General features: G+C 37.3%; 1 protein-coding gene across 1 annotated transcript; it reads left to right on the forward strand.

Moving 5' to 3' along the window:
• The first annotated feature begins 12,078 nt into the window (after nt 1-12,078).
• On the forward strand, nt 12,079-12,648 carry LOC124897836 (ethylene-responsive transcription factor 4-like). Its single transcript, XM_047411430.1, has 2 exons — nt 12,079-12,198; nt 12,295-12,648. The coding sequence occupies exons 1-2, from the start codon at nt 12,079-12,081 to the stop codon at nt 12,646-12,648; spliced, it is 474 nt and encodes a 157-aa protein (XP_047267386.1).
• Nucleotides 12,649-15,371: the final 2,723 nt, after the last annotated feature.

Raw genomic sequence — 15,371 nt, forward strand, 5'->3', positions numbered from 1 at the left:
TTAAATGTCAGCACTCACAGAGGAATCCACTACCACAGCATTGCTAATATGCTTTCTAAGCATGGAGACATGGAATATTGGATGAACAGAGGACAATTCGGAAGGTAACTCGACCTCATAAGCTACCTTACCAACACGGCTAAGAATTTTGTAAGGATCAACATAACGGGGACTAAGCTTCCCCTTCTTTCCGAATATCTTCACCCCCCTCATGGGTGAAATTTTCAGATACATTAAGTCACCAACTTCAAACTCAAGGTCTCTCCTTTTAACATCCGCATTTGACTTCTGATGACTCTGCGCAATTTTCAACCTTTCCCTAATCAACTTAACTTTTTCCATAGCCTCAAATATCGAATCAGGACCACTCACAGCCGCTTCACCCACCTCGAACCAACCTATGGGTGATCTACACTTCCTCCCATATAAGGCTTCAAACAGAGCCATGCCAATACTAGAGTGGAAACTGTTATTGTAAGCAAACTCTATCAACGGTAAGTGATCATCCCAACTTCCCTTAAAGTCAAATGTACAAGCTCTCAACATATCCTCTAAGGTTTGGATGGTTCGCTTGGACTGACCATCGGTCTACGGATGAAAAGAAGAACTCAAAAGCACTTGGGTACCAAGACCCTTCTGAAAAGCTTTCCAAAATTGTGAAGTGAACTGAGTACCCCTATCCGAAATGATAGACAAGGGAACTCCATGCAGTCTGACTAGCTCTCGGATATACAATCTAGCGTAATCCTCAGCAGTATATGAGTATGAACAGGTAAGAAATGAGAAGACTTATTCAACCTATCAACCACAACCCAAATGGAATCATGATGGCGTCGGGAAGGAGGTAAACCAATCACGAAGTCCATATTTATCTCTTCCCACTTCCAGATGGGAATACTAAACTCTTGCATCATACCACCAAGTCTTTGGTGTTCAAACTTAACCTGTTGGCATATTGCACACTTAGCTACAAACGCTGCTATATCTTTCTTCATGCCACTCTACCAATAGATTTCCCGCAAGTCTCGGTACATCTTGGTGGGACCAGGATGAATAGAATATCGCGCCCCGTGATTTTCAGCCATAATTCTCTGTCTCAGATCATCAACATTCGGGACACAAAATCTACCCTGCAATCTCAACACATCATCTCCCCCTTGGGAGAAAACCTCTACTTTTTGGTCCTTGACTGGCTCCTTCAGTCTGACCAAACTAGCATCTAAGTATTGCTTTTTCTTCACTTCCGAAACTAAGGAGGATTAAGAACTACTCTGAACCCCTATACTACCTTCAGCAGAGTCAAACACCCTAACCCCCAATCTATCCAAACGATATACATCACGAGCCAACTCTTTCTTACCTTCTACGACATGCGAAACACTACCCATGGACACTCTACTTAGGGCATCAGCCATAACACTGGCCTTGCCCAAATGGTACAACACACTCATATCATAGTCCTTTAACAATTTTAACCATCGTCTCTTCCTAAGATTTAATTCTCTCTGGGTAAAAACATACTGCAGACTCTTATGATCAGTGAAAACATCAATATGGACACCATACAAATAGTGTCTCCAGATTTTCAAAGCAAACACAATAGCAACCAACTCAAGGTCATGGGTGGGATAATTTTTCTCATGGGGTTTCAACTGTCTAGAAGCATAAGCTATCACCTTACCCTTCTACATCAATACGCAACCTAACCCAATTCATAAAGCATCACAGTACACCACAAAACCATCAACACTATCAGGCAAAGTCAAAACAAGGGCTGAAGTGAGTTGAGTCTTCAACTCCTGAAAACTCTTCTCACAAGATTTGAACCACAAGAACTTCACTTTCTTTTGGGTCAACCGAGTCATAGGAGACGCTATAGAGGAGAAACCCTCAACAAAACGACAGTAATAGCTAGCTAAACCCAAGAAACTTTGGATATCAGTCGAAGAAATAGGTCTAGGCTAATTTCTAATAGGTTCGGTCTTTTGGGGATCAACTCTAATACCCTCGAAAGAAATGATATGACCCAGAAAAGCAATTGACCTTATCCAAAACTCACACTTACTGAACTTGGCAACAACTTGTGATGTCTAAGGGTTTGCAAGACAGTTTGGAGATGATCAAAATGTTCATCCTCACTACGGGAGTACACCAGTATATCATCGATGAACACTATGACAAACATATCCAAATATGGTCTGAACACTCGATTCATAAGGTCCATGAAAGTTGCTAGGGCATTAGTTAATCTAAAAGACATAACAAGAAACTAAAAATGGCCATAACAAGTTTGGAAAGCAGTTTTTGGGATGTCACACTCCCTGAATTTGAGTTGATGATATCCGGAACGAAGGTCTATCTTTGATAAATAACTTGCACCTTGCAATTGGTCAAACAAATCATCTATTCTCGGAAGGAGGTACTTATTTTTTATGGTAACTTTATTCATTTGGCGGTAATCAATACACATACGCAAAGAGCCATCTTTCTTTCTCACAAACAACACAGGAGCACCCCAAGAAGAAATACTAGGCCTTATGAAACCCTTATCTAGTAGATCTTTGAGTTGTTCTTTCAACTCCTTAAGTTATGCAGGGGCCATACAGTATGGAGGAATATAAATAGGCTGAGTATTAGGAAGAAGATCAATCCCAAACTCTATCTCTCTATCAGGAGGTATCTCTGGGAGATCATCTGGAAAGACATCAGAAAACTCATTGACGACGTTAATAGACTGGAGAGTTGGAGTCTCAGACTTAGTGTCTTTGACTCTAACCAAATGGTAAATACACCCCTTGGAAATAAGCTTTCTAGCGGAGGCATATTTCTGAAAGAGGAGAGAATGAATCAATAGCAGAGAGAGACACTTTAAGCACGATAGACTTCTGAAAGAAAGAATCACACTTTTCCCTAAAACGTCTTGTAGCCTCTTGCTCATAGATGTGGTGCGCTACACACCGATGATCAAGACTCTACTTAATGTGGCTTGTCAGACTCCCTAGGACACCTTAAAACCTTAGGCTCTGATACTAAGTTTGTAATGCCCCAGAAAACAATTCCTGGAGAGTCACATGGGGCTTGAGGCTACGAGTAGCCCCAAGCTAACCCTTTGAGCAATTTTCATTCAGTTCAACACAAATCAATGGGGTTTCCATAAATAACCCTCAAATATCAACAGAGTAATCATCATCTAAGAATAAAAGAATTTTAGAAAGATAACAAAATATGACTTATCAGTCAACTCCCAACATCTATACTAGTCTGACAAGCCTCTAAGAAAATCAATAAAACCAGTGAGCCATTGAGACATGCCCAACTAACTCATACTCAGTTATCAAATGCAAACAATTCCGTGAAACTAACATTAGACATCACATCCTCGGAACGTGAGGACTCACCACGACAGAGTATGTAGAACAGCGTGCCCGAAAAATCACTATCGAACTTGGAACTGAGCACCTGAACCTACATTCTGAGAAAATGCAGCCCACATCCGAAGATGTGAGCCAGTACCATGGAAATGAACCAAGTACATGGGGGTGTATGCAGTTTTATAAACATCACCATCATAAATATTTATAAGAAATATGTAGGATGTATGAAAGACTCACATAGCCCAAAGAAAATCATCATAATCATAAGAGGATGATATAAGTTCAATAACACATGTGAGTCATCATATAATTTGTCAATCACTTTCAATTCATCAAGAATATCAATTCTCATAATGTAAATATCATTTTAATCTTTTGAAAGAATAACTTTCACAATTCCACTTTCAAATCACTTCACCGTTCACCATAGACACAAGGAAACATACACACACTGGGAGATCCTATAATTGACATAAACCATGTGAGCTACATGGAGTCCAATGTACAACCTATGTTGGAGAGAGCTGTCCTATTATTGCCATCGGAGTTGGACTATCGATATCAAATCCACACAAACTAGTGATCACTATATAAATTAGGGAAGTAAGGTCGCTTTATACCTCCTACTCGATGCTAAAGACTTCTCCCGGACTTACCTCAGATCATTTTAAAGACAATCCACAACAAAATAATTTTAGTAATATATAAATATACATCGGGAGCCATAATGCTTTTCATCTATCAAAATCAATCACGTTGTGTATTTCTTTCACACTCAAGTTCAAAACAACTCCATTAAGACCAAAAGGTCAAATCATTCAAAATATCTCAAATATTCAACATCAACGTGCTTATAACACACACTTTCTCAAAAAAAACACAATTTCCAATGGGGATTCACGACCCAAATATCAAAATAATGATAAATATCGTTTAAGATTCATGGTTTATATCTCCACACATGTAAATTCATCTTTCAAAATCATAAACATCAAGATTTCATAATAATCATCATAAGATATGGGTTCATGCTTCAAATTCATAAAAAGCAAATAAAAATCATGCCTTTGTAAAGAAAATTACTTTTGGGCACAAGAACGAAAGAGAGTTTTTGTTGAAACACCCCACATACCTTGAATGATGAACTTTAGATCGATACTTATTTTTGAGATGTTAATCGTGCCTTTGAATGATGGTTCTTGGAGTTCTTGAACTAGGAACTTGGAATCTTGAATAAATTTGCAGAATTAATGGTGAACTTTGGAGGTTCTTGAAGTTCTTGAACTAGAAACTTGGAATCTTGAATAAATTTGCAGAATTAATGGTTAACTTTGGAGGTTCTTGAAGTTGGATGTAGGAGCTTAGGGTTTTCTTTTTGAGGGAATTTTATGAAATATAACATATAATGCTTCTAATAGGATTTAATATAGGGTTTGGACGGATTTTGGGTGAGGAAAATGACCAAAATGCCCCTAAAAATCAAATAATTCTCGAATCTATCCTTTGGTGGACTGTTTTGATAGTCTGAAGTAGATCAACCATAAAGTTTTACTCCGATATCAAAATTGGATGAAACTAATTTCATTAGAAAGAGGACTCTCATATATTTCCGTTGATATATAGTATCTCACCCAGATCATTGTGTACGAGGAGTTATGGTTGTTTGAAGTTGACCCAAAAATTTTCTTTTGATAGGCTGAAGTAGATCGACCATAACTTTTTTCTCCGATAGAAAAATTGGATGAAAATAATTTCATTGGAAAGAGGACTCGTAGATCTTTCTGTTGATATATAGTAGATCACCCAGATTATTATGTACAAGGAGTTATGATCGTTTAAAGTTGGAGTAAAAATACTCCAGGCCTCAGTACTTTTTTCTGCACGTTTTACTGTTCATTACTATTCACGGTTCGATCGAAAAGTTCATAACTCGTCGCTCGAGTGTCTGTTTTGGATGATACACATATCATTCACTACTATTCACGGTTTGATCCGAATGTTCATAACTTGTCACTCGAGTGTCTATTTTAGATGATACACATTTCATTGGAATTCTTATTCGATACTCTATGCAACGGTGGGTCATACTCTAAGACATTCCACACGAAAAAAAATTATAATTCATTCTAGAAGATAGAACCCAACACATTTTCGCACAAAATTTCAATGAAAAATTTCCTGAGGTATTACAACGACGCATGCAAATCGCATGGTGCTTCTGTTTTGAAATCCAAACATTCTCTAAACTATTTCCAAAATTTCTAAAACTCACTTGAGATGTACTCTTGACTTTCCCGATCACAACGCAACTTGAAAATGCATAAATGGAGTTTGGGAAGGTTGTCAAATAAATTCCCGAAGTTCGGAGGTATAAGATGAAACTAAGTGTTTGTCACGACCCAAACCAGGGCCTGGCCATGACAAGCATTTCAAACCATGGAGGCCCAAAATACCCCTATCTGTATGATAATCATGCACATAATTCATATGATCAAAAGTAATGCAGAAGAAACACAATATAACGGAAACATGGTCAAGAATCATATGAAAACGACAATGGGGAATAGTGTCCCATAATCTAAATCAAAATCTCTAAAACTCGTCTACGAAATCTCTACTACATGACTGAAACAATGTCTATTTGAAAACTGGGACAAGGCCCCAGTAGACCCAAAAACTGAACATAAGATAAAAGGACTGCAGGACATAAGACCTTTCGAAACATAGAAGGCTCACCACTTGTCTCTACAGCTCTGTCTGAAAGTTCTCCTGATTCTCTTGACCCCTAGACTGGGCCTCTGAACCTGAGAGGTTCGAGAGGAGAGGGGGTCAGCACAAAAGTACTGGCACGCAGAGATATCAAAGCAAAAACATAATATTTTTACAAAATATAATTGAGAGCCATTATAAAGCAATTTTCGTATCAAATCATTTGAAAACACATGGGTGTAATGCAATAGTTTTTCTCAACAATAATGAAATCCAACTGAGCTAGGTGGAATACCCTACATAATTTACACCAACTGTCAAACCTCGGTTGCCACCGAGATTAGAGTATAAGTGAGGGAAAGACACACAAGACCACAAAGCATGGTGTCTCGACCCAAATCAAATATGGTAGTGCACAAGACCACAAAGCATGCCTCCTAACAATAATTCCAATTTGGGATAGTATAATATTAGGTACGCAAGACCACAAAGCATGGTACCGATATTCCATGTCGGCAAACACGTTCTTCCAGCAATGAGCCATTTTTTTCTCAAACGCCTTCTTCGGGCATCCATCTTTCTCATGTAAAATCAATGCATTCAAATTTCACCTTATTCAATCGCATATCATATTTGGTAGGTTATCGTCACACCCGACTTGCAAGTCATCAGTATCACATCCACATATTCATAATCATGTAAAAACCAAGGTGCTTCATCATTTACAAGTGGTGAACAATATTTATTTCAAATTCATGCTCTCTTTTGTTGATAATAATATAATATAGAGTATCAAAACATTATCATGGAAATTTGAAAACAATTTATCATTCATATTTATCAACTTCCATGAAAAAATCTCAAATCACATATGCATGGTTTCAACCATTGAAGTATATAGGCAAACAATTCCCATGACTTAAAGAAAATGACTTAGAAATCATATTGAAAGAAAGATCTTAGCATTTGATAGAAAACCCCCATTTAAAAGCATGCATGTTCATAAAGACTACACCTATGAGATTTTTGGATAACCCCACGTACCTCTATTTCCAAAGATAATAGCTGTTTCTCGAAGCTTGCGGATTGGTGATTCCAAATATGTAATTATCTTTAAAAACCTATGGTCAAATATTGAACTATTTGGGTTTTTATTTTGAAACCCTAAGGAGAATCTTGTGCACTTTTGATGAAAGAATATGTATTTTGGGGTCCTTGGAACTAAATCTCGTGTTTTAGGGCTAAGTAAGGGTGGAAAAGGACCACTTTTTCCTCAACACGGAGTTTTTAAATTTCTAGAATTCCTTACATAGGCGCCACCCATCCCATCGCCTATCTTTACATAGTCGCCGCCTATGTTCACATGGCCGCCTAGGCTATCGCCTATGCTTTCCAGTGTCCATGGGCGATTGTTTAGGCATCTCTTATCACTTTGAAAGGTCATAATTTCTTGCTCGGGTGTTGGATTTTAGCCAAATTAGTATCATTGGAAAGCTAAATCGAATACCTATCATTTGACACATAGTAGGCTTCCTATTTCGACATATACAAAGAATTATGGTCGATGGAAGCTAACACACTTTACAACGTCCACTAAAACTTAGTTGACCGAAATAGTTTCAACTCGTTCTTGAGTTGAAGGACCTCTATGGTCTAAATTCAAGATTGAGTGAATTCACATGCTACACAATAATTAACATGCCGTATTGGCATAGGATTTTATGGCTTCGGGATTAGCAACGCATCGAAATCATGATTTTTACTCTAGCCCAAAATGCGGGGCGTTACAGTCTTTCTAATTGTTTATAGATACTGATGTTGATTGTCATCTTCAATTGTCTATGGAGGTTGTGTGATGAAGGATGATGTCTTCGATTGTATATGAAGACTTGATTACATCTTTAATTGTCTATGGAGACTGATGTTGATTGTCGTCTCTGATTGTCTACGGAGACTGTACGATGAAGGATGATGTCTTTGATTGTCTATGAAGACTTGATATATGAAATCTCTAGTTGTCTATGGAGAATGATATGGATTGTTGTCTCCGATTGTCTACAGAGTCTGTGATGAATGATGATGTCTTCGATTGTCTATGAAAACTTGATGAAATCTCCAATTGTATATGGAGATGGATGCTAATTATGATGAAATCATGGGTGAGTTTCATAATTTTTGGAGTAGAGTAAAGGCATATTTGGGTGCCCAAAATAGAAGCCCGAGCGATTAGCCCCCGCAGCCTGCTAACTCCAGTGCTTGCCCAGTTTTTTCAGCATTTCTGGGTCAACTTCAAATGATCATAACTCCCAATATGTAATGAACTCTGAGATCTTCTATATATCAATTGAAATATATTTGAGTCTTCTTTCCAATGAAATTAGTTTTATCCCATACAGACATCTAAATAAAAAGTTACGATCAATTTACTTCAACCTATCAGACAGTCAATTAGGGACAGATTTGACCTTAATTGTTCCTTAGGGGTATTTTGGTCATCTTCCACCCCTATATATACCCCAAACAGGGGATTAAGGCTTATTTGAAGCAAAATATACTCTTCTCAAAATCCTCTCAAGAACTCAACCCAGGGTTTCAATTTGAAGACCCAAATCCCATCAATTGAAGAACATAACTCCTCATTTATCTTCAACATCAAAAGAAGGGTTTCTCTCAAGATCATAACCTATAACAAGAATCAAATCCTTCTTCAAGAATATATGATATTCAAGTTTTTCAAAATCAAGAGCCAATTTATTTTCTCTCAAAGGAACAAGAACCCTAGTCAAGGAATCAAGAACATGTCTAAAAATTTCTTCAAGAATCTTCCACCTAAGGTATGCATAGTGTTCATCCACGGATTCCTTTCATCCGTAGGAGTCCAAGAACCATGTTTTAAATACTATATTGTGATTGTCTTGTTGAGATATGATCATGTACATGTTGGTGGTTGTTGTTTATGTTTCAAGATGTTAATTTAGGGTGATTCTCATGAAGTATGTGCGCTTGTAGTTAAAACCCATGAAATTGGATGGTTTAAGATGACTAAATTATTAAGAACACCTATGCCATAAAATGTGCATGCAAGGTGTTCGACGAAATTCCTAAAATAGGCATAATCATGTTTTCATGATTTAAGAGTGCTCAATTAACAAGTCCTTACTCCATGTTTTATGATTTCACGTGAATTCCATGTTGTGTGAATAAAGTTCGAATCTTTGCATGTTGTTCATGATACCATGATATTTTGTGGATTCAATTGGTGGAATTGAGTTGAATTATGGTGTTATGGTGTATAAAATTGATCATTAGGACTATGCCCTAAATAATGCATGCAAGGTGTTTGTTAAAATACCAAAGTGAAGAAAAATTGAGCACTTTGACCTATTTGTGATCTAAATGATAATTCCATGCTATATCCATGTGCTTAAGTTGACTCCCATGCTAAAGCTATGCCTACCATGTGTTTGATAATGTGCCTCAACGAACAAATGATGATCAAGTACCTAGTCTTCATGCTCCAAAATTTTTCCATGTCTCTTAAGTTATGCCATGTCTACTTGATCAAGAAGATTTCTATGCTATTAATGTGCTATGAATATGTTGTTGGCTTGTCATGATATTAGAATTGACCATGATGTTAGCTATATGAAAAGGTTATGAAAACCACATGATTTATTAATTCCCCGTAGATGCTATATTATGGATTATTAATGTTGGTCAAGTACACTTGTATGTCAAGTCATGCCAGTTTCCTTCCATCGAGTCCTGGGGGTATTCGTACCCAAAATATATAGCTGTGTGCCTAGAGCCATGTCATGTTTTCACGATACTCTCAGTCAAGCCATGTTCAGTAGACTTTAGTTAGCTAACAGAACTCAGTAACATTTAGTCAGTTAATAGAATTAAGTAGTATTCCGCTAGTCATCGGAACTCAATAAACTCAGTCAGCTAACAGAACTCAGTAGCATTTAGTCAGTTAATAGAATTCAGTAGTGTTTCGCTAGTCATCGGAACTCAATAAACTTAGACCATGTTCAATTCAGTTAAATAGAACAATCAATAACAGTTTAGTTAATTCTAGCATGAACTAGGAAATCAGTTTAGTATAATCAGTTCAGTGTCATTCAGTTGGGAGTAGGATTCAGCACCGAGCGAACCCAAGGATGGGAAGTCACCTGCCAGTAGAGGGTGTGATTCTTATAAGAAGTTCTTGCGTTCTAGAAATATGTAGCCAGCATAGGTTGAGACATCAATACCTGTCAGTTGAGGGTAGATGAGTTGGCTTAACCTGTCAGATGAGGGTTCCCACCATTCTCATTAGAGTATAGACACCCTCCAATTAGGGCAGAGATTGGATCCCAGCTTAGCTATTATAGCGTATGTGGGGCATGTTGGTTAGATAACTACTTCCCACAGTTTTAGTATCAGTCTCAGTAAAAGAACTCCGATAGTTCTTCAGGATATCAGGACTGTCAGATACAGTCAACTTAGATACAGTACGAAACTTAGCTAGTTCCATCAGATTTAGGACTGTCAGATATAGTCATTTATGCTATCAGTTATGAGAACTCATGTTATCAGATATATCAGTTATCAGAATTCAGTTATCATTCATGATATGTTATCAGCAAATACAAGTCATCAGCATTCATACTCTGTAGTCATGTTATCATAAGCTCAATTTCAGGACTGTTATATACAGTCAATCAAATCAGTTCTTCATAATCAAAACTATCAGAAACAATCATTCCTTTATCATTAATATAGTATCAGTCTCCCAGTATTCAGTAATACAGTATCAGTTCCTCACTTATTAGTGAATTACATATCAATATCAGTAAACTCAGTTATTCAGTGTTTCAATATCTGTAAACTCAGTCATTCAGTATCTCAGCATTAGTAAACTCATGTTTTCAGTATTCAGACTCAGTAGTCAGTATCACCACGAGTTTAGTTGCAGTTACGTATGTATGTATGTATTCTCACGTTCATATCAGTCACCATTGTTCATGCATATAAAACCATTTGCATTTAGCCTACCTCACTCGTATACTCAGTACATTCAGTCGTACTGATGCATTCGCATTGCGGTGTTTTATTTGATACCATAGGTACAGAGGCACGAGTTTTAGAGCAGTAGTAGCATTGTAGATTTCAGTAGTCAGTGCTCCTTTTCATTCGAGGACACTATTATTATTACTTTATTGCAGTATTTCAGATTAGTTTTTCAGTTCATGGAATTAGTTGGAGACATGTTCCTTCAACTCCTTATTCAGTTCAGTTAGAGGCTTTCGGAATAGATGTCAGATTAGATGTTCAGACTTCAGTATTTATGTTTCTTTCTAGTATTGTTATACCATGTTTTTCAGATATGTATCAGTATTGAACCTTATGGCCTTACAGTTTATGTTTCCACATATTTTATGAGATTTTATGCAGTTTACAGGTACAGATATCAGTCATGCATTAGCTAGTGGTCCTTCGGGGTCATGAGAACCTGTAGCGTTTTGATTCAGAAAATCGGGGCGTTACAACCCCCCACCCATCAAGCTGGAAATTGGTAGACATCCAGTAATCCCACCGCCTTTGGTGAGAAAATCTGCAATTTGGGAATGAGTTGCCAAATATTGAGGTTGAATCAGCAGTTATTTGATTTTCTCCCCGACGAAATGAAAATCTATGTCAATATGCTTAGCCCTCACATGCAAAATAGGATTATAGTATCTTTATAGAAGCCTTGCTATCACAGTGTAATCTCATTGGAGTATGAACTGGTACAACTCGACAATTGAATATCCTTCCCCGCAAATTACTGAGTGATTTGGTTTTTTTCCCACAAATCAAAAAATTAATAAACCATTAAACCCAAATTGAAAATAGCATTTCCCATTTATTAACTTTTTCTTTTTTTCTTTATGTGAAATGTGCATGAGGCATTAAGAAATAAAATATAGACAAATATCCATGCAGACATTTAAAATAAAATATAATAATAATGCCGCATCACGTGTGGCCTCCACAATTACATCAATCAAGTCAAACTCTCCTTACCTTGACAGTGGTTTTGTTTGCTTCCCCCACCACTGCTCTTCCCCCTATTCTTTCTCTCATCCTTGTTACTTCTGAAAATAACAATGAAGAAGCAAAAAAATAAGAAGGGGGCTACGAGGGTAGAGAATGTGAATGAGGGAGTTGCGAGGGTAGAGGCTAGGGCGGTGAAAGTGAACAGAAGGTGGAGGAGAAAGTGAAGGGGTTTGTGGAGGAGGTGCATTACCGAGTACGAAAGAGGCTGTCGGGGAAATACACGGCTGAGACTAGAGATCCGAGGAAAATATGCAATGTTTTGTTAGGTACGTTTGATACAGCAGAGGAGGAGGTGCAAGCGTATGATACGATGGATATTGAGTTTCGTGGTGTGAAAGTCAAGATGAATTTTCTGAATCTGATGGACAAAATGAATCGGACTTCCAGTAACGTTGGTACTGTTGAGTCATTGAATATGGTGGCTGTGGTGGTAATTCAACCATCACCACTGCCTTTGCCTCCACCTCAACCACCGCCATAGGCACTACATTCGATGACTCACCATTATTGGTCTGACTGTGACTTCGACAGAGAGGTCATAATTGTGTGGCCCATCCAACTCGTCTAGACTTTACACGGGTCAGGTTCAACTCCAAAATGATTTTAATTTGGGCGGATAATTGGGTTAATACACAAACGAAACCCATTTTGACTCTATTCATCCAAACAATATTTAGGTTGATTGGGTTATGACATGTTCATTAACACAGCCCATTTTGACCTATAATTCTCATGTATTCAACTTTCGCACACCTAGACTAATTCCCAGTGAACCTGCCACCTCCCACCAGTGCACTCTATTTTACATGGCACTTACATAAAGAAGTCCGGGGACCCTTATTTTCCCTTTTCTTTCTTCTATCCTTTCTGTTCTCATTTCAATACAGCAAATGCCTTACTGTTTGTTGGTTCAATTTTGAACTTGCCTTAACTGTCCTCTGTTTCTTTTATTTCTTACACTGTGCACAGGTCATAATTGACACTCATGAAGCAATTAGTACAATGTCCAAAGGTTAGAAATTTTGCTACTGATGATGAATCCCTTTGTGGCAGGATGAAGAAGGCCCCCTGGAAGCTGTGTATGGAAAATAGGAACATTGGTAATAATTTGAAGCTTTCCTGCATAAGATAGCTGATTAGCATAGGCTGTTTGGATGTATTGATCTTGTGCATGATCATGAGGACAAGTTGATGACAATCAGGTTTATTCCACTTCTTTGATAGGAAATGTACCAACATCAAAACCAGTCTTTGCAAGCAACGACTCCTTTGTGGGATCGTCTACTCTGGCCATGACAATACTAGACTTCTCCATGTCTGAACTTAGACCAGTGACTTTACTGAATTGATTCAGTGCTTCCATGACACTGGAAGGAAATCCATAAACAATTCCCAACTGACCGTTTCATATGCTTTTCTCAAATGTGTCTTCATTAAACAGCTGGGAGAAGTTTTCCACTTATAGTGTTCGAGTATAACAAATCAAGATATTGTGCATCATAGACCTTCCTTGAACAATTTCAGCTTGATTTCCTGCTACTATATGCTTTAAAGTCCTTTAAGCCTATTACACATAATCTTAGAGATGCATTTATATAAAACATTACAACACGATATAGGCCTGCATTGGATCGTAAAGTTATGGGCATTTACCTTAGGTAGGAAAGCAATCCACGTGAGTCAACAGCTTACCGTTAGGAAAGAAGTCCATCACTGCATTTGTGACATCTTTACCCACTATATCCCATGATGCTTTGAAGAAGCCACTTCCAAAACCATCGGGGCCCGGGCTCTTATTGCTTTCAGTCTGAAAAATTTCATCATAAGGATGCAACAACTCAATTTGTTGTTCAATTCTAAGCAACGGACCAAAAATCTTTGATTCTGTCCTCCATTTTCCTCCCCAATAAATCTTGATAATAGTTCACAAAAATTCCATAGGATAAGACTTTCACTCCCCCCTTTCATCCTTCAGTTGTGTTGTGGCATGATGCAATCAGTTGTACTTAATAACAAAGAAGAAATAGTTAGTGTTATATTCTCCTTGTCTTGTCCAATTTACTTTACTTCTTTGTTGCAGATACACCTCAGCCATATAGAATGAACTTCTAAATTTTTGAAACTTCTCCCTTTCATAAGCTTGTAACGCTAAGTTTTGAGGGTCAGACTGTAATTGTTTTTGGGCTTGAAACAGCGTGTCTCTATCTTCATTTTCTTCCTTAAGTGACTTTTTCATGAGTTTTAATATTGTGTGTGTGAGAGAAAGATCGTCTTTTAACTAGATTTAGCTTAACAGTTTACTTGTTTTATATTTTCATGTGTAATTTGTAAATCAAGGGAATTTTAGCTAAGAAAACTTTCTTGTTGCCACAAGATAATTGCAATAGACTAAATGTCTATGTCGCTCGGACTTTCAAAAATGTCGATGGGTGCCTGTCTGATCCTCCAAAAGTAGTGTATTTTTGAAGGATTCGACACGAGTGCAACAACTTTTTTGGATAGTCCAAGCAACATAGCTCAATCACAATAAGTTGCAGTTTGCTTCACCAACGAAAACAAGAATTGGAGGCATTTTTTTCTGGATGAACAAAAAAATGCATTCTCTTTCTTTATCTTCTTCAGCATTAAATAGGACGATGCTATGCTCGAAACAAATCCACAAGTGTTCTTTTTTGGGTGAGTAGGAACCTATGTTGCTCAAAATTAATGTCGAGTTTATGTTGGATACTTCAAAAAGAAATACAGTTTTGCAAGCGTGGGGCGACATTTTTGAAATGCTCGAGTAACATAGCTAGGAATTTGAAACAGGTAATAAGAGGTCTTGGATAAAAACACAGATTAGTTCAACTAACTTTACTACAACATACCCAGTAAAATCTAACAAGTGAGGTCTGGGGAGGTAGAGCGTATGCAAACCTTACCACTGCGACGTGAGGTAGAAAGGCTACCGCGAAGGGTGTAATGACCTGTACGGTCATTTTACTGTATTTTTATATAATTTTAGTATTATCTAAACGTTTTGTGGTTTATTTAATTTAATTTGGCTTTTGATAGGAATATAATTTAGTACCCTTATAGAATATTTTCGATATTAATAAAATTCTTTAAGTGACGATATATTCATATCACTTTATAATGGACTTTTATGATTTATTAATATTTTAGGTGGAGATAGTAATTTTAGATATGTTAAAATATTATTAT

The sequence above is a fragment of the Capsicum annuum genome, chromosome 4 (assembly GCF_002878395.1).
Source record: "Capsicum annuum cultivar UCD-10X-F1 chromosome 4, UCD10Xv1.1, whole genome shotgun sequence".
In the NCBI taxonomy this organism is placed as follows: Eukaryota; Viridiplantae; Streptophyta; class Magnoliopsida; order Solanales; family Solanaceae; genus Capsicum; species Capsicum annuum.

What these genes read in the sequence shown, in the direction of transcription:
- LOC124897836 (XM_047411430.1), top strand. Translation starts at nt 12,079, where the DNA reads ATGCCGCATCACGTGTGGCCTCCACAATTACATCAATCAAGTCAAACT. An exon ending in CTATTCTTTCTCTCATCCTT is followed by an intron (nt 12,199 to 12,294) that starts GTTACTTCTGAA and finishes GGTAGAGGCTAG; the next exon opens with GGCGGTGAAAGTGAACAGAA.